This window comes from Andrena cerasifolii, chromosome 11 (genome assembly GCF_050908995.1).
Source record: "Andrena cerasifolii isolate SP2316 chromosome 11, iyAndCera1_principal, whole genome shotgun sequence".
Lineage (NCBI taxonomy): Eukaryota > Metazoa > Arthropoda > Insecta > Hymenoptera > Andrenidae > Andrena > Andrena cerasifolii.
In genome coordinates, this window is record NC_135128.1 from 2,416,559 (window position 1) to 2,443,040 (window position 26,482).

Genomic DNA, 26,482 nt, shown 5'->3' on the forward strand with positions numbered 1-26,482 from the left:
TAGGTATTTTGTTTTTGTTAAATCGCTGTGTACGAAATTATGAAAGGTTAGAATTAATTGTTACATCAAATTCACCTCTACATAAATGCATATGCAAGAAAATGACGGAAAGACAGAAATAATTAATGACTTTTATATTATCTACCGCCTAGGAGATGTAACCATTGGAAGAAAACACTGGGTCATAAAATATTGCAGTTCTCTGCTTGGTCGAAGATGGTGTCTGTAGAAGCTCGAGATGAAAGTGTACGTATAATTTTTTAATTTAACAGATGAACATTAAAAGAGAAACGTTCTAGAAAATCTAGATGGTAGCTACATCCAGTAAAACCACGAAAAAGTAGTAATTCTATTATCTGGAGAATAAACATGAAAAGAAAATAGTTATTCGTAAAACACTGATGTATCTTATTTGGTTGAAGATGGGATTAGTGAAAATTCAGAAGAAGAGTAATTCTTTGACTTGATGCATATAAATTAAAAGAAAAAGGTAGATTATGTATGTATGTATGTATTTATTGTATTTAGGCTCAGCGCCCATTACAGTCTTTTTGATGTTATCGCACGTTTAATACATTTGTTCCTTAACATATCCATGGTTTAATCCTTAAAGCTATGTTTTATCTTATTTTATTTTATGTTCTTGCTAATACCTTTTGCTACTATTTTAGGTCTTAACTGCTGAGGCACTGTATTGAATATATGCAATGTCTTATACTACCGTATATAAAAATAATATATATATATATATATGTATTAGCAAGAACATAAAATAAAATAAGATAAAACATAGCTTTAAGGATTAAACCTAGGATATGTTAAGGAACAAATGTATTTAACGTGCCATAACATTATATATATCCTTGGTTTAATCCTTAAAGCTATATATATATGTTTGTCTCTGTGTGTGTGTGTGTGTGTGTATGGAAAAGGTAGATTATAAAATATTGTAGTATTCTACTTGGAAAAAGATATTATTTCCAAAGGCTCAAGAAAAGAGCATTCTTTAATTTGACGAGTACCTAACTATTAAAAAGAATAACTTAATCACAAAACATCTGAGTTTTCAATTTGGTGGAAGCTGCTCTCAGTGAAAGCTCGAAAAAGGAGTTATATTCTTTGATTTGGCGACTACAGCGAGTCGTCGATATCACGGAAGAGCCGAGCGTGGGGAGTAATGAAAGTCATTGCATTGGCAATTGCCGCGGTCATGATGCACAGCCGACACGTCTAAAATACCACGGCGTATAGTTTCCGCCATCGTGCATTACAAAGAGGTCTTCTGTGAAAAAGAAGGGGGCGCCATGACAGATTTTCCGTGATGAGCTTGCAGAGGTCAAAGGCCGAGAACCTCATGCCGCATAGCTCGCCGTGCTAAATACCAACAGAACACACATTGTCCTCCCTATGGTATGTAAATAAAAATTTATAATGTCGATGGATGCTTTAGATTCGTAAGTCTTCTCGCCTATCATTGGAATCGTGATTGAAAAAATCTTTCTTATCTCATATTTTACAATTGTAAATATCACGTACGATGATAAACTTTTTTGCTTTAGCCCAGGTCAAGGTTTATACATTGCATAACTTTTATAATTTTAAGATGCTTCTCGTTACTTGTCTTATGTACAGTCAGGGCCGTTCCTGGTGGGGGTGCAGAAGGTGCCCCCGCATCTGGGCGGCCAAACCTAGGGGCGGCCGCGGGCCGTTTATTTTATTTAAATTTTGATTAATATGAATAATAATCGAAACTCTTTTACATGGTAACATTTTAAAATTATGTATGTATGGATATAAAAGTAAACACTGCATATTAAATTATTAATTAAAGAATATTGAATTAATAAGGGCGGTAATAATGTTTTTGCACCTGAGCGGCCAAAACCCAGGAACGGCCCTGTCTACAGTCTTCTACTTTGAATAAGCCATTATGTTTTTGTTAAGTTGAACATTGCGCAGGTATAAACCTACATACTGAAGTGTTTGATTGTAATTTACGTTTAGAAATGTAAAGTGGGTGTAATCAATAATAACTTTTGATTTATTGAAAGTATCAATGTCGAAAGAACCGTAAACTCCTCTTATGGGATACATCCAAAGGTAAGTGTTGCCTGTTTGAAGTAAGAGCTAATCTACTGGCTCCAGGAAATTATGGTACCTACAGTGAATTCTCCTTATATTTTTCACGTCGTAGAATTTAGCTGAATCAAAATTATGTTTTCAGTTTTTCTATTTTAACGTAAATTTACGGTCACCTTGATTTATTAATGACACCGCATGATGTGATCTTATAAATAATGAGTGTTAAAAAGTTCCATACTAAATTCTACATAAATTGAGTACCGTATTCCCTGTGATTATTACATGTATAATTCTACTTTTTCAACGAACAACACCATTACATTTTCTTATGCTTTCTACCTATCGTATTTATAATGTCTGAACCGCACGTTTATTATTATTAATGATTAGTAATCACCAGGTCGTTAATAAGTAACCTCAATTTTCGGCTAGTGAATAAATCGATAAGATATTAATTCTTGATATGTGTAGCAACTGAATACATGGAACAGAAATTTTGAAAAGAAAATGTCCGCAAGTTGAAAATCCCAAAAGTACTACAGAAGAAAAATTGCGAGATATAACTGCACTAACAGTGATTAAAAATAATCCATGCATTAGTATTTGAGACATTTAAAATAAAACTGAAATTATTTACTCGTGTTACTTTAACACGTATCTAATTGGCTCATCTTAATTTATTTCAAAATCACATTATGTGGTGTAGTTGAAAATCAAAAAATGGAAAACTATTTTCCCCGCTGTTTCATAATACCTACCCGTAGTCCAGGCATTATTTCAAATGACACTTGTATGGAGGCACCCATCGTTTTGTAATGAATCGCGGTGACAAAACATTCTACGTTTCTGCTATCCTTTAATACTGGAAATTGATGCGGTGAATGCATTCGATTTATCTTGTTGTGGTAAATGTCAACGCGACACGCATCGCCATTGTGTAACATGTTTCAAAATTTTTATAAAATGTGAGTGTTGGCACAGCAAAAGCGCGCGTAGATCTATAATAAACGCTTGAGGCAGGGTCGGCGCTAGGGTGCTTGGCGCCCTTATGCAAGAATTTATATGGCGCCCTTAGAATTGTTGCGACAAAAGCGCGGCGTTTACAAATCTCGTCACAGACGATACTCCGCCTTTCTCCGACACAATATACTTATTTTTCTTAATTTAATAAAAATTTTAAAAATCTCCTTTTGCGCCCGATGACGGGGTGCCTTGCACAAAAAAAAACGCAGAATACCACTGATGTGACTCGTGATATTAATAAACAATATACCTCGGCTTATCGGAAAAACCGTTCAGTGGAAATTAAAAAATTCTTCTTTTGAGTCGGAGGTGCCCCTGTTATTGGCGCCCTTGGCATCAAGCGCCCCTGTGCCTAGCATAGACTGCATCTTTAAGCAATGTAACAATTTTCTTCCTTTTTATTCTTTCTTTATTATGCGCCCTTCATTGTTGTACAATCTACCCAAAGGAATGACAATAAACACCATGTGTTGTCGCCAGAAGGTGATGAGTGTTCAACGTTCAGGGATGTGTCACAATATTTTTTCTAACAAAAAGTATTGTTTACTAGTAGAGAGTGTGTTCATAAATGTATTCAGCTTTAGTAGGAATATTAATTAAATAGTGATGTGCTACTAATTGTTTAATTACTATTGCATTTATATTAATTAAGGTGAGGCCTTCGCCCTTGATATTTATGTGACAAGCTCATCGAATTTCCTTAGAGATGTTACATGATGCATGCAGCAACTACTAGGGTAGATGTCCCAATTACCGTGCCCTGTCTCTGTTACCGTGCCTTTATACTTAAAGAAATCGTACAAAAAAACTCGCACACATAAATAAGGAAAGAAATTTGATTAATTAAGTTAAACTATTAATGTATGTGTTACAAACAAAAAGGTTACATTTTTAAACAATTAAAGCATAGAAAAAAAAATTTAAAAATGAAGATTTCGATGGATTTACCTAAATTCTTACCGGAAACGGTTAGGAACACGTACTTTACAGAAGTGAATAAATTGATAATTATCGTGATTTGCACTTATGTAAAGTGTTTATTATATCATAAAAGGTTCAAATTTTATGAAAAAATAGCAAAATGAACACTTTTGAATCGTTTTCGAATATTTAAAGTCAATTCGGTAATAGGGACAGGAATTTAACATTTGTCCCTATTATCGTGCCCGTCGGTGCCCACTGGCTCCCTCCGTAACTGCTAAACCTAACCTTACTTTCGTTTCTCAGAACGGGTGAACAGATATTTATATTTGCATATTTTGCTTTTGTAATGAAGAGGTCATATTAAAATCAAATAAAAACACCTCTCGTAGAGCAAAAAAATGTTTTGAACAGTTCAAAGTTCAAAGACATAACCTAACCGCGGGAACGCTATTCAAAAAAGGGCTCGGTAATTGGGGGCACGGGATTGGGGACAACGCATTTTTCAGGGCACGGTAATTCGGACAAAAGCATGCATTTTTTTCAATTAAAAAAATATGAAAAATTAACATTTTTAACCCGAGGAAATGCTTTAATAAAGAGAAAAATTCAAAGCATCAATATAAATTTTCACCAAACAAAATTAAAGTAAGAGAAGTCAGTAATTAATTCCTTCGCGAGCAAGTCGGCGTCAAAGCACGGTAATTGGGACATCTACCATATAAATCGAACGAGGGGCAGCCAATGCACATAATGCGGGCATGCGTATTTGTCCCTTTACGTGCCCTTCTGTATTTTGAATTCGAATACTCCAAATACATAGGGTAAAGTAGCCGAATATGAGACCCATTTCTTAAAAACATTACAACTCTTGAATGAGAACACTTTTATTAAAATTCGATACACGTTTTAAAAGTAGAACATGTATTCACACATAGCTCTGTATTTGTTGTCATTGTAGTAAAATTATAGACTGACGTCAGTAACGGTCGATATGTATCACTCGAATGATTCCAATGTAGCGCGCGGGTCATGGACATAAAGGACGGTGCATAGTTGCGGGGGGTTGAAGCAAAAGAGGGAAAGGGAATCACTTGGTTCAGCCATCTTGAGGCGGTCAACTTGTGGTGCACTCTGTAGGCGAGATTACTTATTAGTACTAGCGTGGCTTGACCATAGACATATATAGACGGAGCAGAAGCTGGGACTATGGGCGAGGGGAACGGTAGGCTTGGAGGGGAAAAGGCAGAGGTCAAATACAGGCACGTCGGGTTAGCTTCGGAAGCATTCGGCATGCATAACCATTGGCTTTACCCGATTTGCCTGTATCGCTCCCCTTACCGCAAATCTTACACCCCCCTCAGCTTACGCTCTGTCTATATATGTCTATGGGCTTGACGTTTGGCGCATGGTGTAAGAATATAAGGTGTGCTCTTGCGCACCCTTTTCAAATTAGCCAATAACGTGCTCTTCCCAAGATCCTTCATATTGGATTGTCAACCAATAGGATAGAATGAATTTGTGAACATTTCGATATGCGTCTGTACACTTGTATATGCATTCATATACATACATATTTTAATATGGCGGAAATTGGGAATGCGCAGTAAAAGACGAAAATGAGCCGCTCAGCGAGCACACCTTATATCCTTACATCACGGTTTGGCGTAGATTGGCGTGCAATTGACGTGGATTGGCGTCGTTTGGTATAGACGTACACTAGGCGCCAGAATCGGCTTCCCTTCGGAAATTTGGCAACGTTGCATGTCACTAGAACCGCTGAGTTATGCCTAGTGACATGCAACGTTGCCAAATTTCCGAAGGGAAGCCGTTTTGACGCCTAGTGTACATAGTAAGTATTTGCGGCGTCGGTTCCTGTGTAATAATTTATAAATCCAATCGTAAAAATGCCAGTTTGCATTGTGAAAGGATGGTAAACTAGGACTTCCACAAAAAGTTTGAAAGAAAAGGACATAGATGACAGCACTATTTTGACCGGCACAAGATGGCTGAGAACATACCGTCCCTCTCCGCAGAGATCTTCGCTCCCCGCGTACATAAGTCTATTTTATGCACCGTCCTTTAGGTCCATGGCGCGGGTACGTATTTCAAAGCGTACGTAAAGAGACAAATACGCATGCGCGACTAACTATGCAGTCTATGCACTCAATGCGCGAAACGGAACGCACCCATTATTCAGAATCTTCTGAAATCGTGGTTTTGGCAGCGCTGCACTAACCGCCACTTAGAAAATGCATCAAAACCGAAAATATGAAAGAGAATTTGTTGCCCCTAACGAGTATATTAATATAAGCCAAACACATTTTGTGGGATATGTTGTGATCTTTTCTTATAAAAAATTCATAAAAACCGCCTTTTTTTACTGTTTTGACCGAAGGATCCTGTTAAATCATATTTACCACACAAGAAGTATAACAGTTGCTGTATTCTAAGTATTGTTTGTAATATCTTCTTCAGCCAAAGCTATGCACGATTAAACGAAAAAAAGTGTTGGTTACATGTACATATCGTCGTAAGCACTCGTACGGAAATACTAATGACCGTGTGCTGAACATGCGAAGGATATGGATGTGTGAGAGGTCAGAGGAGTGCGAATTATGACACACGCAGTATATTCAAAGCGCATAACTGCGGGCAACGGAAGTTCTCGTAAGTTTTTCGATTATTTGCCACATTTCGTGCACAGTTAGGTTTTCTACATACCACAACTAAATATTTTGAGAATCAATCATAGGTCTCATAAAACAATACATAAATATATATTACTTTACTTATAGTTAACTTCAATAATTAGTTTTTAACCCAAATAAGAGAGTACATAAAGACCTCTTACAAACGGTCATTTCAATGCGACGTGAGATTACACAACACTCGTGAATGAAGCTTTCGAATAACATTCAGTTTAAACGATCGAATAAAAAAAATAAAGAGAAGAGTATCGGCAATACAAAATTAGTTATTAACTTAATTGGTTAGGATATTTCCAAACATCTCATAAAAGAAGTGGTGGTTAATCATTTAAAGATACCGATAGTGTGCATCCACATTGGACTACCTATATGTGATTTAAAAAATATTTATCTTCCGTTAAGCAAAAGATTAATATTGTAATTTCAAAAGAATGAAAATAAAGCTTTAATAGATTCCCACAAGTACGTATACACAAAATGTCTGAAGCATTGAAAACATCATTTCATTTAGAGTTGCAAAGATAAGATGAAAAAATGCTAGAAGAACTTGAATGCAATGTACAAGGTGCATCATATTTAGGTCAAAATGATAATAAAACAGGCGCTGTATTCAGACAAGTACAGCCTATGCGCACAAACAATAATATCGACAGTGATGCAAATATAGAAAACATACAGAACAGATGATTAAATTCAATTCATGGTAATATCTACCAGTTGAAGTTGCTAATGCTATTACTATGGCGAGGTGTCTCCCACCAGCATTATTTTCGTCTTGGTACAGAAATAAAAGAAGCTAATAAATTTGATGATTTAGTATTTGAATACATTCAACAGGGTAAAAAGTGTATCGTCTCTTGAAAGCTAAACATAAGATAGATGAATCGAAAAGAATTACAGTTCACAATTTGTTGACTGAAAGTAATGGCATTTACAATTTAATCAAATACTTTTTTTCTTATTAAAAATCCAAGGAAGAAGGATTATTTAAAGATGGATCAATAAAAGACATTACTATCTGTACTAGTATAGACTGGGATTTTGATGACCTGGAAAGAGCACAGGTTACAGTTGAGAGAGTGCAAGGTAAAGATGATATTTTAGATATCCAGAGTAGTGAAAAGCACTCTAAGCGTTACAGGTTTAACCAGAATGTTGCTGCTTTGTTAAAATTGGAATTAAAGAATTACAGTAAAGTTAGATCAGGAAATCCAGTCAAGTATTCTGGTAACAAGATAAAAGACTTTTTAAACCATCTTGTGTTTGTGATAAATCATCCTAATGAAGAAGAGTTAGGCAAGATTATCAAAGAAGAAATAGGAAAGGAGTTTGATTTCATTATGACAGAAAATGTTTATAATATGTTTTTTTATAACGATATTAGACTGGTTGCAAGGTAAAACTAGGGATAGTTTCCTTTCCTATAAGGATGGGAAGGGGTTCTTTGAAAAAATAAGATTGGGGATTCCTATTTGGTTTAACTTAAGACAACCAATAAAGTCATTTAGTGAGAGAACTAAGGAACTAGGGCATTTACATACACTACTGCAAGGTGAAGGTGCAGGTGAGAAGTCACAGCCTGTTTTAATAAATGGTTTAGGGGGAGTAGGTAAAAGTGAGTTGGCTCGAAAGTACATTAATCAATACAGTCAAAAGTATGAGAATAAAATTATGTGGATAAATGCCGAAGGTTATGAAACACTTGTAGAATCATTTCACAGATTGGCTTGTGATAAATTGGGGATTATTACACGAAATGCAAATGGTGAAGAAAAGGAAATCAGTTCCGTAATTGAAGATTTATATAAATTCTTTTCTGGCGGTAGGAGCCTCTTTATTTTTGACGATGCTGAGAGATACAAAAGTCAAAATGAATTTGATCACGGTATAGATAAATTTTTACCTGTTTTGCCATCTAATTCTAATGGGCTGCATATTTTAATAAGCTCTCGCAATCAAAAATGGCCAAAGAATGTACGAATATTACACTTAGACGTATTCAGTAAGGAAGAGGCAACGCAGTTCATTAGAATATTTCTGAACATGACAGATGGTGAACTGAAAGAAGATGTTAAAGACTTGGCAGAACAATTAAATTGTTTCTCCCTAGCATTGCAACAAGCAGTAGCATATATAAGCATACAGGATAAAAGATTGAGGCTGGTAGGTTCAAAATTCGAAATTAGCAGCTACCTAAAAAGGTACAGAGAAAAAACAAGAGAAGTTCTTAATTTTGAGTTTCCAGAAGATAGTGACAATGATTATACAAAAACAGTATGTACAACTTGGAATATGACATTAGACAAGATAAAATGTAAAGAGAATGGTAGCGATGCTTTAGAGATATTGAATATCATATCTTATTTTGCTCCTGAGCCTATACCCACAGAAATGTTTTCAAATATAGTAAGTGACAAAGAGAAATTAGCATCTGCTATTGAATTACTAATGCAATATTCTATGATTAATTTGAAGAACACACTTCTTAATGTACATCAGATGGTATAGAAAGTGACTAGAATGCACTTAAAAGAGCAGAATAGAGAAAAAGAAATTTTAATAAACGCATTACGCCTGTTTGATAAAGATAATATGAGCTTAAAAGATGTATACCATGCGATATCTGTTTGGAATTATTTAAGTAAGTATGAAAAACTGGTGAAGCAGTTTCTTTATTTTACAAGTTACATTAGCACTGCTCTTATGAACAGTGCCAGGTATAAGGAAGCCTATTTATTTGGAGAGAATATATTAGAGTTATTAAATACGATATCACAAATTAATGTTGAAGTTGTGGAAGGTCTTTGGAGAACAATAAATATTATGGGGCTAGCACTTCTAGAACAGTGTAAATATGATATAGCCCTGAAAACTTTAAAGAAAGCTCTGTACATCCACAATATTATTGGACCAGATAACCTTAATTTCCTACTTGTATTGGGTAATATAGCTGGAGTGCTTTCTAAACAAGGTGAATACAATGCAGCTTTGAAGTATTATCAAGATATATATGACGTTAAAAAAGTCATATTAGGAAATGATCATCCAGAGACATTGTCAGTTAAACACTCTATAGCTACGACACTTAACAAGATAGGTAACTACATTGAAGCCTTATCAATGCTTCAAGAGATATATAACGTTAAAAAAGTCGTACTAGGAGCGAGTCATTCTGAAACTTTGTCAACAAAACGTAGCATTGCCAGTGTCCTTCTGGATCAAGGTAGACATGATAAAAGTTTTCAAATTCTTCAAGAGTTATATAATGATTCTATTGCAGAAAGAAGTAATTTTTTTATTGAGAGTATAGTCAATGATATAGCAGGACTGTATATATCACAAGGTAACTACAGTGATGCTTCTTGTGTTTAATAATTGTTATTACGGTATATTTATCGATACTTACCTCAAATTGCCATACATAATATTAAATTGGTGTTAGGTGAAAGGGAAAAGGCGGAGACACTTAAACAACCTGCAGTTCACACAGATAGTGTCGTTTTAGATAGAATTGTAGAGGGAAACAAACTACAAATTTTTATACGGGTTACACAGTGTTAAAAATTACAAATTTATTTTTCTAAGCGTCTTTATTGTACTAAACAAGTATAAATACCTAAGGCTATCATAAAAACTCAAACATTATAAAGTGTGAGTGAGAGGGTCCGTTTTGAATATATGATCTATGAGTGGGATTGATGTGACAAATTAAATTGTGGTCGTTAAGATAAACGTTTATCTGATTTAAGAAGTCAGTTTCTACAAAATTCGAGGCTTGGCCATGAGTCATGACAAATAGTACGGACTGTTGAATTCGTAACTGGAACGATCTTGTGTTCACAAACGGAATCGCTGAATTTTAGTGTCTCATGATTAAAAAGAATGTTAAGAACTCTACGTTTATCATCTTCAAGTATTCGACTTATTCGTTCAGGATTCACCAAGCATTGAAGTCGAGGGTGAAATCTGACATTGATCTTGGCTGTGTAAAACACAAATATTTTCGGGGTTTCCTGAAGCGATATGATTCTACGAGGATAGCGTAATCACGCCTCTGCGAGTAGTGGACATCTTATAGAGGAAGGAAGTATCCACGAAGTTGTGAATAATTAGAAATATCACGAAACGGAGTTCCTACGAGACATGTTACATTTCAGTCTCATCGACCAACGACAATCATCCTCAAACGGGCATATTCGACAACAGTTGAACTGCTGGACCATTTTACTGCACCTTCATAAGCTTTTTTAAGAGATGGATGACATAAGACTCTCTTTAACGACTCGCGTACAACATAACCGAGGATCAATAGGAAAGTATATGAATACCTGGCACTCGACTTCTTAAATTATGTCATACAATCCGTCTACCAAACTAACGAGAAGAAAGACTGAAGAATACGAAGAGAACAGGAGAAAACTTCATCGAATAACTCTATGAGAAGATAATCTTGGTCAGTCGTGTGCTCATTGGAATATACACAATGATCCCATTTTTTCATCCCCCAATCCCATGCAGGGATTCTGCACAAGAACATCTCCCTTAGACGTTTTCGAAAACGTAACAGTTGCAAACAGGAGAAGGGAAATTCAGCGATCGCATGGAAATGCATATGTTTTAGTTAATTAAAGCAGAATGCTATCAAACGGGGATTGTTTTAAAGTATATTCTATAAAAGACTATACGACAAGATTAATGGATACAGATCTTCGCACTTTTGAAGAATTGAGCACCTACATTTGCAATTTTGAACGACGCAATTTTTGATACAGGCATATCTTTTTCTATTTCATGGGGAAAAAATCTAGACTGTCGATGATTTTTCACTGCCACAGCTTTATATATGAAATGGCCTGTTGCATGCAATTTGTAATAAAATATTCAGCTCGAAATGGTGATTATTCCTATTACACAGAAAGGCAGATGTCAATCGGGGTATTGGGCTTCTACTTTCCCTTATCCATGCTATTGGCATCTTGCAGAGACGTCACAATTGCACTTCTAACGAAAACATTGGAAGGATTTGCTTTCAACTATTGCTTGCAATGCACTCACATGTGAAATATCCGGCACTGAGAGAAATAATCGAGCAAGAGGAATTTGTCTCTTTCAAAGTCAAGTTGTGAGGAGGTTAAACAACTAGCGACCCACGAAATTGCAAAAATGGAGGCACTACTGCTTTTAATCGCAGATGGATGGAGTTACTGAAGTCAATAAAGGGAGGTGTGGTCATCAAAAAGAGCCAGATGCAACAAAGAATAAACGCGATCAAATGTTTCACGCATCAATGTACTTACCTACGTTAGGCAAACACGACGAGCCACCCAAAGTGTTAATATTTGTCGATAGCACCAAGGCACGTGTTCCGAATTATGAAAAATGCAGTATTCAAAGGCGCACACTTAAAAAATTTGAAGACACTTGCCGATGTTCATGTTAAACTCGTGTCATATGATCAACTTTTTCTGGATTGGAAGTTAATATTTTCAGCGATCATAACAGTCTTTTTTACATCAGGTAATTTGGATATTTTATCGTGCGTAAAAGTTACTTAAACTTGTTTGCTTAACTAGATAATCTCTACTTCCTTTAATTCACAGAGTGATTCCAAACTTTTGAGTGGTAGTGTACATGGCTGTGTCCGTTTGTGTGTGTTTGCGTAGTTTTATAATATAGGTAGGTATAAAAATTTGTCTTTCAATCAGTAGGAAATCAAAAATGTATTGAAAAAAGTTGTAATACTTATTTTTTAGTTGTAGTAAGATCGCAAGATTTTGACAGCTTAAAATCACTAGGCGACTATCTTCTCGAAGATTTTATTATATCACCACTGATTTTTTCACTTTCTGACTATTGTGAAAGAACAAACAGTCAAGGGATAGCAAAAAGAGTAAAAAATGGCGCTGTTATACATGTAGCCGTGCAAGTTTCAAAATGTCCAATAATATATTTACGATATGTGTGCACCACCAGAGATCAGTCAGTGGCTTTCAGCCGTCAAACATTCTTCGATTTTACTACGGCAACGTGTAAACCGGAAATGAAGACATTTAAGAGAATATAATTAATTTTTGTGCTAACCGAGGGAACAGTGTGCAAAGAGCACTATGCGTAGAAAAATAGCAACGTTGCAATTATTTTAAGCAATTCTTCTGAATGTACAATTATTGGTAAATATGGTTATAAATTGCAAAGTATATCAGTCTGTTATTTTTAAAATAAACATTGATGCAACTCCTAAAGATCAGTTGCGACATGTATCTTCAGTATTAAATATAGTTATACATTTTCGCATACATATGAATCCATAATGTACCCAGCATTCTTACGATCCTTCTTATCTACCTATCCCAACTATTTAAATGGCAGTTGTCTTCTTGTGAACATTTACAATTCATGTAAATTTCCTGTTCACCAGTGAATCATATTTATCTGAAATGCAATTTTCATCGATCGAACAAATATGGTTTTCTATTCAATGTTAAAATAAAACAACTCATAATACAATTTTTTTTGTATTATAAAACCTGTTACACACAATTTTTTAGAACAAATCAGTAATGAAAACACGATAAAAAATATCAAGTCTGGGTTAGGTTAGAAAATAGAATGACTTCTATACTTCCCCATGACAGGGTTGCAAATTACAAAACGAAACCATGGCCAAACCTGTTTCAAAGCTACTTTAGTTACAAGTATCAACTATGTTATGGCGTGCTTCATATATTATGTTATGCTTATTGTGAGGAGCAAAATAACGAATGTTGGTACATCTCGGTCATCAAATACCAAAGATAGACAGATTCCAAGATATATCGCATCTGATTGTGACACTGGTACCGTAAAAGTAAGGGGGAATCAACGATGCAAGTCAATTAACTTTGCGTCAGTATATAAATTAAACAGGATTTAAAAATAAATACTGTAAATGACAAGCAATGAATAATGACCAATGGTTAACTAGACGTGATTAAACAAACCAGTTTCACGAAGAGTGCCCGATCTTCAGTTTCTCTGCTGCGTAGGTAGGGGAGACTGGGGCTAGTTGATACAGGGGGCAAGTTGATACAGACGAATTATCTCGACACCGTATATGTGTAGCTCCATTTGAGCGAGATATATGATGATTGTTGTTCAATTCTTTCCTACGATCCAGCGTACGTGTGTGTACATTGACGTTAACAATTGTTTTTTTTAACTGTTTTCGTTTATATAGAGAAAAAGTAAATAGTTTTGATACATCCAAATTGATCGTCCAAATAACATTTTTTCATTCATTTTGTATGTATTTTCTCAACTTTTCATTTACAATATATTAAAGAGGAAAGACCAAAGTATATTTTATCATATTTGTTATCAAGTAATTAATTAAAACAAAAATGAAAAAAATTGAAAACTGAAAAAACGTATCAACTAGTCCCGGTTTGCCCTACTTTATGGGAGTGGCAGAAAGAAAAATTTAGTTATGAACAAGTAACTTTGCGATTGGATTCTTTGCATGCGAGCTATGAACACGGTTTGTTCATTTATATTTGCATTATAAAATGTCTTTCGTTTTGTCTCTAATGTATGCAATAATATTTTACCGTAATTAAATAATACAGGTAATTTCAAAAGTAGTTGGAAATTACATCTATAATTTAAGATAATATCGTTTGTGAATGTTTTACATTATTTTATAAAGAAACTCATCTCAGTCTGATGTTTCTTCTTCTTTTATTAGAAGTTTGGATCCTGCGATTACTTGTAATGCCGGTTTAAAACTTGTAGAAAGAGACAGGAAATGTTTGAATATATCCAAAATTGCTTTTGCCAGCTAGAAAAATGTCTCGTGTGAAAAGGCCCTAACACTTCATAATCTACATGCCTCCTCCAATCCAATTATATGTTCAGTAATTTCTTCTATAAATATAAATTCAGTTCTGCTGTAATCGAAGCTGGTAAATCTAGGTTACAGTATGCACATTTTGTTGAAAAATGTACGAAGTTCCTGTTTCGATATTAGCAACTGAAGAATTTAGTGATGGTGCCAGAAAGTAATGCGCGACTAACAAAGAATAAGTGCATTAAACAGCATATTTCTTAACAGCAACATTGTTCTATCTTCAAAGTTTATGTACCCTATGGAAATATATTCTACGTGCAAAGCATCACTTAAAATTAAGAAGCATGTCTTGACATCTTCAAACATAGCGGATATATTTCAGGTAATAAAGTTGCATGTACAGGTATTTGGCTTCGTAAAATCAATTTAATATATTTAAATTACAATTTTATTAACATACATAATAACAGTACGGTGTAAATATGTGAAATAAGCGTTTATTGTTCTATTCCAACAGAATTAAGGGGACATTCCTATCAAATCGCTAAAAAAAATATGTGATCTTTATGATTTTTAAAAAAAAAAGTATATAACCTGCACGAGCGTGGCATGAATTTTTAAACATGTCATCAAAATTGCTTTCAAAAACATTTTAAAAGCAATAATTTTATTACTTTTATATTTCTTATTTATTGTAGAAATGTAGTTTAATCAATAAAAAAAGTTTTATTCCATTACTATAACTCCTGTCTTCGCAATAAATTCCTGAAAATCGCTGAATTTATCGGCGCGCCAACCAGAATGACCCCTTATGTTTGTGCAGAACGTTTAAATAAATGACAATAATTAACGGGGCTCTATCAAACGAACTAGTCCCGCTGGAAAAAGCAAGTTGTTAGCAGTTTACAATAATACGAAACTCACAAGCGTAGTCTACTATTTATTGTTCGAGGGGCCTTAGGGCCCCATCGCACGGAACGATAGCGGACTCGTAACCGACAGCACGCGATTAGATGTTGGAAGTCAACCACAACGATCAGATGCGTAACCACAGACGAAATTATACCAGATGTTTTGTAATAGAAATTGAAATGGAACAAATCTTGGCTACCCGACGTCTCGCTGGAAACGTTCGACTGCGTCTTCATCAATCGATCGTACAATAAAACGATCGCCGTAACTGATGCTCGAGTTGTAGACGGCAAACAATCAATCAATCAGTTAGTTGAACAGTCTGAACATTCGAAAGAGGTATAGGGGAAAGTAGCCGAATATGAGACCCATTTCTTAAAAACATCATAACTCTTGACTGAGAACACTTTTATTAAAATTCGATACACGTTTTAAAAGTAGAATATGTATTCTTTAGCAACCTACTGGAAAGTACTATAAGAAAAATTCGGTTTCTTCATAATAGAATAAAAACGAAAGTCATTTAAATACGCAGATAAAAAAAAATGGGTACCTAATGAGACCAAGTTTGTTTTTTCCTGAAACTTATTTTTTCTTTCTTTTTTTATAAAGTCGACAGGTGAAATCTATTTCTTCACTACCGCAGTCTTCGTGGGCCCACCATCGAAGTCTTCATGGGCCCACCACGTCCATTGTAACACTTTATACGTACACTTAACCCATTGTTCACCTAGCACATCTGAAGAATAAAGACCTGTGCAAAGCAAGCATTCTGTATCATAATTTTCTTTCTAAATCACTTTCATCATTCAGAACAATTTCTTCTTCACTCTCATCAGTAGAACTTCCATGGGTCTCATATTTGAAAACAATAACATGATAACTACTAAGTAGCTTCGAAGTTAAGTCTTCATCATTTAATGATATACAACTAGTAACCCTTGAACTCCATTGCAAGCACTATACAACAGTATTTGTGAAAATCATTACACACTTACCACTTTAGAGGTATGTGTAATTTAATCGAACCTGATCTCAATTGATTACAATGCCACTGTGCGGACAAAACAACTAATACACGGGTAGTTAGTAAAGAAATAGCATCGCTATGACATTTAAGAGTTTTGTGGCGGAGATAAGCTAGGGTCTCGTATTAGGAGAGGTCGTCATATTCGGCTACGTTACCCTACAAGGTGTCGGTTACCAATTCAGGTAAAATTTTACATGCAGTTACTCACAAAAGCATCCGTACACCCTATATGTAACGTAGCTACTGAACTAATTTTTTGTGAAATTCTGGCATATCTTGTTGCATTTTTGTATTCATTGAACATTTCTTTGGTAGATGATACTAACTAAAAATATATTAATCAAGATTTATACGAATGCAAATTATAATGGGTAATTCTGAATTTAACATTAATTAAATATGTGAAATATATTATACATATGGTGTGGGTGGATAGTTTTGTGAGTAACTGTATAATACATACCTACTTAGTCCTTGCTATATTTATACAGTAACCTATTGAATGTATAGAACGCAGTAGGTATTAATAATTATGTGAGAAAATCAAATCCAAAGTTTCGTATTTCTCAGATCTTGTGTGTGGATCTGTGTGTAATAATGAACTCAATCTAAAGAGCTAGTCGTCGAAATGATTACAAATGTAAAATAATTATCAATCATGAGAATCAGTGGCTAGAAAGCCATCTTAAACAGAAACTACATATCGACGAGACACAACATTTATTTATGCCAATATCGATTCACAAAGTAAGATTGAAGAACGAAACTAACAACAACGTGTCATGCAAACGTAATAAATGCAAAATAAAATTATACAATTGAGACTTGTTGAATATTAATAATTTGCCATCGATTTCCATCTTTTAATATTGATGCTTCCTTTCGACCATCAGCTATTAACAATTCATGATTTGAATTAGGGATAAAAAAGATGCTACGAAAATCACCAACCCGTGTATTCTAAGGAAACTTGTCGGACGCCTCCTATTTCCATACAGATTGCAAAAATATTCCGGCAGGGACATTGCGCTTAATGAAGTATCTTTGCGACTGCTAATGACATCTCGCTCCGACTCGCGGCAGATTGCCACAATGACTTCGATGGGCCCAGAGGAAAGTGAACGTCGGAGCAGCGCTTCCACGAGAACGATGATTTTCAGGCGCGCCAATTAATCGCAAGATACTCGTTCATCGTGGTTCATTAAGCTGGGACGTGGACTAGCAGAGGCAGAAGATAGTGAAATTATTATGGCAGGCGGAGGTCTTGGAATCTATCGTTGCCTTTAGTTTCCCTCTTATCCCACTTCCCGTCGTTTCAGGAAATAAAGGGGAGTTTATGGATTCAATCGCATAAAGAATGTTATCTACGCCCGCTGGTTCGAAAATGGAATCCCAAAATAGAAGACTTGCGATGGCACGAGAAGCGTTAAAATAAACCTTGTGCCATTTTCACAGGAGACACTTTTGCTCCCCGCGAATGGTATTTCAAATAAATTTCACTCTTCAGCGATAGGGCTGGTTTTAAGAAGGATAAGGAAAGGCAGATATCTTGCTTGTGAAAATATGTGTATAGCAGAAGTTTGTACGTGTTGTAAATAATGATAAATAATGCTTCAAAAGAGAAATTAAAAAATGTAGATAACTGTTTTTTTTTCTAGTTAGGTTTAGTTATGAAATATATAAAATTGTCATGTAGATTAGTACATACTTAAGGGGGTGTACCCGTTTGAACCCTCGGAAAATGGGTACATTTTGTGGATTTTTTTCCAAGTCAACGGCTTGATGAAGATTTCCCGTTTTTTTTACTATCTTTACATAGTATTATGAACTACTTAAAAAAAAAGTTTCAGTTAAAAAACTATTGTTTTTCGGAAGTTATGCATACATATCCGAAAGTCTCTCAAACAAAATTGTGAATGCAACAACTGAAACAAAATTGTCGTTAAACCTTTTCAAATAAAGCTAATCATAATTTTTCAGCTAATCAACATTTTTCAATTTCTCTTTTTTGAATTTTTATTAACACTGCATAAATCACTTTTATTATCGCTACATGGTGTAAAACAAAGTGCCTGGTAGGCGTCTGTCTGTTTGTTCGGGCTAATCTCGAGAACCACTGGACGGGTTTTGATGCGGTTTTCGCCGTTTCATAGAGCATTTCCCGAGGAAGATTTAGGTGTATGAAACATGATTTTAATTAAATCAATGCGTCTGTTCTTGTGCCAACACGTTGCGTTTAAGAAGCGCGAGTTAATTTTAAAATATTGATGCTGATGTTATAGATTCATATAAGAAGCCTGGGTAATGCTGGGCACTTTAAGCTAGTACATAATTAGTACATAATTAAGTGTCAGCGTTCAAAATCTTGCTCAGTAGAAATAATAGACGTTAATATAAGTTTTGCAGAAAATTATATCTGATCATTAAACAATTTAACAGTATGTAGGTGATGCGGTATTTATTTACATCTGCGAAGCCACGCGCGGGGCACGATCGCTACATAGAGCGGGCCTCGCGAAGCCTTTGTTATCCTCGGCGCTCGCTTGAGCGCCGAAGGATCTGGCAACACCGCCGGAGCGTCGAGCCATCCACGCTCGTGTTTCGAAGAGGAGTCACCGAGCCAAGCTCGAGGTGGCAGCACGTCTTATACCTACCTTATAAGTATCACCACTGTGTATTCAGTCCTTCTCGCTCTCTCTCACCCAAAATTATAATAAATTACGAACACTTACAAGGGAAGTCAGGCAACCCGGAAATTCAGAAAATTATGCAGCTTTGTGTGCAAGTAGAGTAGTTGATGCATAAGACAAATCTATTTTTTGTTGGTGCCATAGTGCGGTTTTGGGGGTGAAAAATTCATAGTTTTCAAGTACCCCCACCGCCAACCCTTAATTCGATAATTACTTTTACGCAGTTTTGCAGATATAAAAAAGAGATCATACTTCTTTTCGATGTCTCTCACCGTTCTCGAGATATTTCACGAAAATGAAAATTCTGCATTTTTTCAAGGGCTGATTTCCCCTCCCTAAATCGCACTGTGGCACCAACAAAAAATAGGTTTGTCTTACGCATGAACTACTCTACTTGCAGACAAAGTTGCATAATTTTTTGAATTTCCAGCCTGCCTAACTTCCTTTGTTAATAAGAATTAGAAATTAATCACGTCCTTATGTTCTTACAGCACTTCCTTACTCTTCCAACTCCTCTTTTTTATTATTATTTTACGTCGCATGGTTACCAAACAAAAATAAACTCTCACACGTGTTAACTCTCTCTCTCTCTCTCACTAGCATTAACAAATTAATATTTAACGAATTATAATATGTACAAAATACTTACAATTTTCCTGCACTAATGCACACGATGTTACTAAAAAAAGAATGTTAAAGGTGCAAAATTATCTCCACAGCAGAAGCCCGTATTTCGAAACCTTTAATTTGAAAAAAGAATCCCTGAAGGAGTGTATTTGGGGTCCTTACTGTAAATACACGTTTCATCTCCCCCTTTCTTGGATCAGTTTACCATACAGTGACGAGTAAAAAAAGAGAGATCACCTGATTGAAGCGTCAAAATAATGCGCGTTCGCGTGTCGAGGTGAAAAAGAATTTAAACAGAAGAGTGGCGAAATCATTGTGCAGCGCGCGACACAATGTTGTCGCCACTGGTGTGCGTCTTTGAAAAAGGTTCAGCAAAACCACAACGCTTGGTATCATTACCCCGAGACGCTTGGTGTTTCCCTTTTTTTCCCACGTGTATCACCTACAGATTTCGAGAAGCGGGACGAAATTGCCCAATTAAACGACAAGAAGAAAAAATGTCGCGATATTTAAGGTGAGAAGGAGCAACTATGAAAGAGCGAAACCGTCGATATGAAGGAAGATCAATGATTTTTAACAAAATCTGCAAAGTGGCGATGTCATTCGGGTTTTGCGAGTTTGAGAGTTTAGCATCTAGAATGGAAGACGGTATAAAGTATTTTTGGAAGTTCCTAAATTGCAAAAGGAAGGTTCATCTTTGAGATTTTTGAGATTGAATAATTAAAGCGCGATAACAGAGAGGCCAACGTAGTAACGAGAAAATATAAATGGGGTTTAAGAATTAATGCTGAGGAAAGGATAAAATCTTTATTTATATATGAAATGAGATGGATAATCTTGTTTCATAGTCATAGAATAATAGAATTTTAATGGAAGACAAATTAACAGATTGGTTTTATACCCATCTTCAAAATCGTATGATTTCATTATTTGTAATTTAGAGATCAGTAAATGTAGATAAGTCATTTATGGTTGTTAAAATTTTGGTGATTAAGGGGACCTTCCGGTCTAGAGCCCCAAAAAATAGGTGAAATTTAGGAATTAATTAAAGGAAACCTACTACATATAATTTAATGGGACTTTTTGCATTGTATTAAGGATATCTTAAGCTACAGAAATATATTTTTTGTTTTATAATTAATCATTGCAGACGGCACTGGGGAGTCGTTAAAGTCAAGGCGTCAAAAAATTGATCCAAATCGGTGGGACCAGTATCTCCAAAAGTTATTATCCGATTCGACTGAACCTTTTTTTATTTTAAAGAACATACTTCTGGCTAGGGGGGAAACCAGAAAAAAATACAAAAATTGAAAATTTATAATTTTTAAAGTCGTTGAAAGGACAAAAAATATAGAGACAAAGTGATTTCAAACTTCAAGTGTCGTTATTTTCTAAAAAAAATGTCATTTTTGTAATTTTTCTGGTTTCCCTCCTAGCCAGAAGTATATTCTTCGAAATAAAAAAAGTTTCAGTCGAATCGAATAAAAACTTTTGGAATTACAGGTCCCATCGATTTGGATCAATTTTTTGACGCCTTGACTTTAACCACTCCCCAGTGCCGTCTGCAATGATTAATTATAAAACAAAAAATATATTTCTATAACTTAAGACATCCTGAACATAATGCAAAAAGTTCCATTAAATTATATATAGTAGTTTTCCTTTAATTAATTCCTAAACATTACCTATTTTTTGGGCTCTAGACCGGAAGGTCCCCTGAAGTGGAGCATTTGTGAAACAACAAGTTTTATAAAGAATTGTGAAATAATTAAAGTTTAATTCTTTTATTGTGATTATGGGCGAACCAGAAATTGCAAACCCCTGCTAAGATGGTTTACATTTATAACTGCCCAACATTTCGAATATTTTTTTCTCTACTTATCAATGCTATGTTCACAATATGTTTATTAAGGAAATTATGTATTTGTTTATAAATTGCTACACAGCATCGCGAATAGATTGAATTTTCCAAATTTGTTTCGCTATCTCGAAAACGAAAGTTCGCCAGACAGCTATTATGTACATTTCCGATTTATTTTTTCAAAAAGTACCCCTGTATACAAAATTAGTTTTTGCAAATCTATACCTTTTATGCTGTCGTAATATATTGAAGACAAAATAAATACAAGATAAACGTGCAGGAAGGGGATAATTTGATTAAAGAGAAATCCGCTGTATCGAATCTTTTGAGACACGCAGCTGGCAAGTCAAGTTAAGGTAAAATCAGATAAGCTAGCTACTTAGTAGTGAAAATTGTTGCCATAAGGAAGTTGAAAGTGTGAGTGGCCACAGCCATATTCTTGCTGGAAAAAAACTTCTTAATGAATAGTGCTGAAATCACACTAAGACAGTGATTTCCTTTGATTTCGTCGTTAGCTCTTGAACGGTAGGAATGTGTGAGTTGCCGTATTATTCACGTCCCCTTATCGTGTATGCAAATTAATGAATATTATTTCTTACAGGTGTTCCACGTGAATTGCGACTTGAAAGAATGTTTAAGTTCCCTTACTAGTGAAACGCTAGACTATTATATTCCGTTCAACGTGACCCATGTTGGGAAATCTCAAGATGTCATGCAATCGAGTTAGTCGAAATTGCACTTGAAAAAATTGTTCTTGATTCAAGAAACGCTTGGGTTTAATTTTGAATAAAATTTTGATCTTCACCGGTACAGTTATTTGGATTTTTAAGGAATTTGAGGAAAGTCCAAAGTAAAACTTTGATTATACTTTAAAATGTTATTCGATAACAGAAAACAAAAAGTTAATAATAATTATTGCATTATACAGAGTGTTCTACAACTGGTGATATAACCAAAAAGTGGTGATTTTAAATAAAAAAATAAGTCGAAAGTGTAAAATATTTTTTGATTCGGGGTTAACTATTTCAAGAAATGCGGCATTGAATATTTGCTTATGTGGATGCTTGAAATTAATCAGAAATGGAGAGAATGAGTCAGTAATTATAATAATACAATTGTGCACGAAATGAATCCTTGTACAAAAATGGGTAGAAATTGTACAATAATTTTTTCTGGACAAAATCGATTTTAAAAATGCGTTAAGTACGCGTGGGCTTACGCCTGATTTTCTCGAAACAACAGCCCAGTTAAAAGAAAGTTATTCTGCAAATTCGACAGATTTTTGCCAGCAGATTCATTTTAGTTGCAGTTATATAACATTAACTGCTACACGTTTACAATTCTTCATCGACATTCACGTGTACTCAATGTGTATTTAATGTAGAGCTGTTCGAGTACTCGAATATTCGAGGAGCTGGAAATCCGAACCGAGCCGAGACTCGGTTTCCGAGCCTTGTAAAAACCGACTGGCTCGAAAGCACCGAGTAGCTCAAATTTTTTCGAACGGCTCGAAAGAACCGAATAGCTCGAATGTACTTCGAGCAGGCCGACTGTGTCGCGTAGCTTGAAACTTAAACTTTTCGAGCAGTGCGAATGTTTCGAATATTTTAGGAAATTTTTTATCTACAGGAATGTAAATAATGGTTCGTAATAATGTGGATAATTAAAATGTAAACTGTAAATGGAAATATTCTGTAACTATTGAAAATAATTAGTAAATCCAAATCTCTCCTTTTTTATCTTGTTCATGCATGTACAGTGGGTGGCCAAATTATTATACTCGAACAAAAAGGTTTACGTTTTGCAAGTTTAAGCGATGGAATAAAATAGATGTCTCGTTTTTAATGTTATAATATTACTTTTTAATACTAGTATATATATACTAGTATTAAATATATATATATATATTTAATTGTATTTCTTATTTAGAAATTGCCACAGCATTCAGTTTTGGAGTGTTGTGCCATAGTCGGTTGATATTCCCTATTATTTCTGTCTTATTTGTAATAATTTTATCCCCGCCCTTTTAAAAACAAATGAGATTTATATCCTGAAAAATTATATATATATATATATATATATATATATATATATATATATATTCTTTATATTCAGGATATAAATAATATATGTACACTAGTATTAAAAAATAATATAATAACATTAAAAACGAGACATCTATTTTATTCCATCGCTTTAACTTGCAAAACGTAAACCTTTTTGTTCGAGTATAATAATTTGGCCACCCACTGTACATGCATGAACAAGATGAAAAAGGAGAGATTTGGATTTAGTAATTATTTTCTGTTCTGTCTTATTCTTAATAATTTTATCCCCGCCCTTTTAAAAAAAAATGAGATTTATATGCTGAAAAATTACTCACAATGTTGCCAGATGTTGTAGCTACTCAATAAATGAAAAGACAATAACATTCATGCATTGTTACTTTAATTACAACCACAACTTTCACAGATTTTGACAACATTTTTTTAAGTATAATAATTTGGCCACCCTCTGTAAGAACATACTCATATACGAAAACAATTTCAATGACAATTTTCGAAAACCAAGCCTCAAATACAAACATATTATTCCACATCTTCACCATATATTTCCATGAAAACTCGCCATCTCCCAGTTTACAGAACATCCTACATATTCCCACCAGCACCCTGCGGTTACTGCTAAATACAGCAACTCTGCTGCATCTCGCCAATTACGCTCATCTCGAAGCTAAGCCTCACGTGCACAACGTATCTTATCGAAATTAGCGTAATAAAGACGATAAATAAGAAGCAGCTTCAACCTGAACCATTTCTCCGTAAATCGACCAGTTTACGAATTATTAAATTTCTCTGATCAGGGTGAATCGTCCAGTACATTTTAATCGCGAAAGTTTGCACACTAAGTAGGATCAGGTGGGGTAGAGTGTAGCAAAAAAGTTAATAATGGTTGTAGACAACAGAATGTATAATAAATCAACTTCTCTTTTGGACTTAAACAATCAACAGTCTTGGTCCTTCAAATCAGAGTAACAGAGTAATAATTATCCTTAAAAGCTAATCAATATCACATTTTTCCCAGATCACATAATTGTTACACTATAACAATTGCACAAAACCTTCAAAATACCAATAAAATACCAAAAAAATCATCAACTGAAATTATATTTTTTCAAAATATTATCTGGAAATGACTAAGAATGTGCATGACGTTTTGTCTTATTTGCTATTTTAGGAAATGGCAATATAACTTCTATATCATCCATTGCAACAGCTCTAGACCCAGTTCTAGCGGAAAGTAAAAGAATAATTTATAGCTATGACTTTTTGACCCGTCGGGTACCCGGCTACCCGGAATAACTTCGAGCCATTGAATGTGGTATTGTTCGATCATTTTCGGCTAACATCAGACTATACCATAGACAATCACAGACAATACTATATTCAATTGCTTGAAGTTATCCCGGGTAATGTCCGGGTACCCGGGTACCCGACGGGTCAAAAAGTAAAAGATATGATCTACCTTTCCATTTTGGCGCAAGTAACTGATGTCATATTCTTGTTACACTGTACCCAATTACACTGTGCCCCCTACCGTCTAAACAGCAAAATACAACTGGAATTTTATAGAGTATGAATACCGGCAAACTTTATTGTTACATCGAGCAACAAATATGTGTAGATTGTTTACAAAATATTATTACTTACCAGAATTACTGTATGTTGGAATAGGAACAAAAATCTTTTATTTGAATTCGTCACGTTTGAATACGAAAAACCCTATTTTGGTAGCTACTATCACGGGAAAGGTTGGATGCCGAAAAATGACAACTGAATCAAGACGACGGCAGGTGCATTCGTCAGAAATGCAGAATGACGCAATAAAGATGTTACAAAGAAACAGAAATACTCCCACTGTTTTACTGTGCCCCGTGTTACAATCCACCTCACCCAATCCTAGTGTAAGATACCTAATTGAGTTGCATTAATTACCTCGAAGGAAAGCTGCCCGCTCGGTTATTTATTTGCAGGTGGTAAACAAATTGCGCTGCAACTTGTTGCTGAGAAAAATTCCGCTGAAAGGAGAAACGCAATCAGTGCCGTTCGATTGGCTGGCGGAAAGGTCGCATCTACACCTGGCCACGCGAAACCGGAAATTGTTGCAAATTTTTGAGCGGCGAAGTTGTCTGTCGTTAAAACGTTGCGGCGTTTAACGTGAAAGATCGAAGGCTTGGTTTAAAAAAAGGAGAAGGATGGACACCCCCTCGGGGAGGGGGGAGCGGAGGAGGAGGAGGAGGAGGAGAACCCGTTTTACGACTCTTACTTCTTCCTCCCTTGTGGCCCTCAGCATCCTCCGCCATCTTCTCTCCTTTTTTTTCGCCATTTCTTTTTTCTGTTGCCTTTCGTTCCGCCGGACATTTTCGACGGGGAACCAAACAAGAATTCGCTACCGTAGAATTTCACCGATCGACGTACGTGTGCGTCCATCGTGGTCTTTTCCCCTCGTCCTCTTCTTTTTCTTGCCCCTTGTATTGTCAACCAACCCGTGTTATTGGATTCCTGGTTCATCAAAGCATTACGGTGGTAGGTGAACGAATTGTCGCGGCGCGTTATTCGGTATGCATTTTTAGCTACTGAAGAGGGAAGATCCCGAACCCGAAAATTCAGAAAATTCCGAAACTCTGTGAATATGTAGGGAATGTCCTCCTGATTGCAACGCAATTTTTGTTTGCTGCCCAAATTTACTCGAAGGCGGTTAAATTAACCCCTGCAAAACTCGGTTATTTTCCGACTTTGT

At 35.2% G+C, this 26,482-nt stretch overlaps 1 protein-coding gene across 1 annotated transcript; it reads left to right on the plus strand.

Moving 5' to 3' along the window:
* Positions 1 to 7,427: 7,427 nt before the first annotated feature.
* Positions 7,428 to 10,109, plus strand: LOC143374882 (uncharacterized; the record flags this gene model as incomplete). The annotated part of the gene is given in 3 exon segments (XM_076823432.1): positions 7,428 to 7,575; positions 7,578 to 8,101; positions 8,103 to 10,109. Coding segments are annotated over 3 exon segments (2,679 nt in total), but the record flags the coding sequence as incomplete, so codon positions are not given.
* Between the last annotated feature and the right edge of the window lie 16,373 nt (positions 10,110 to 26,482).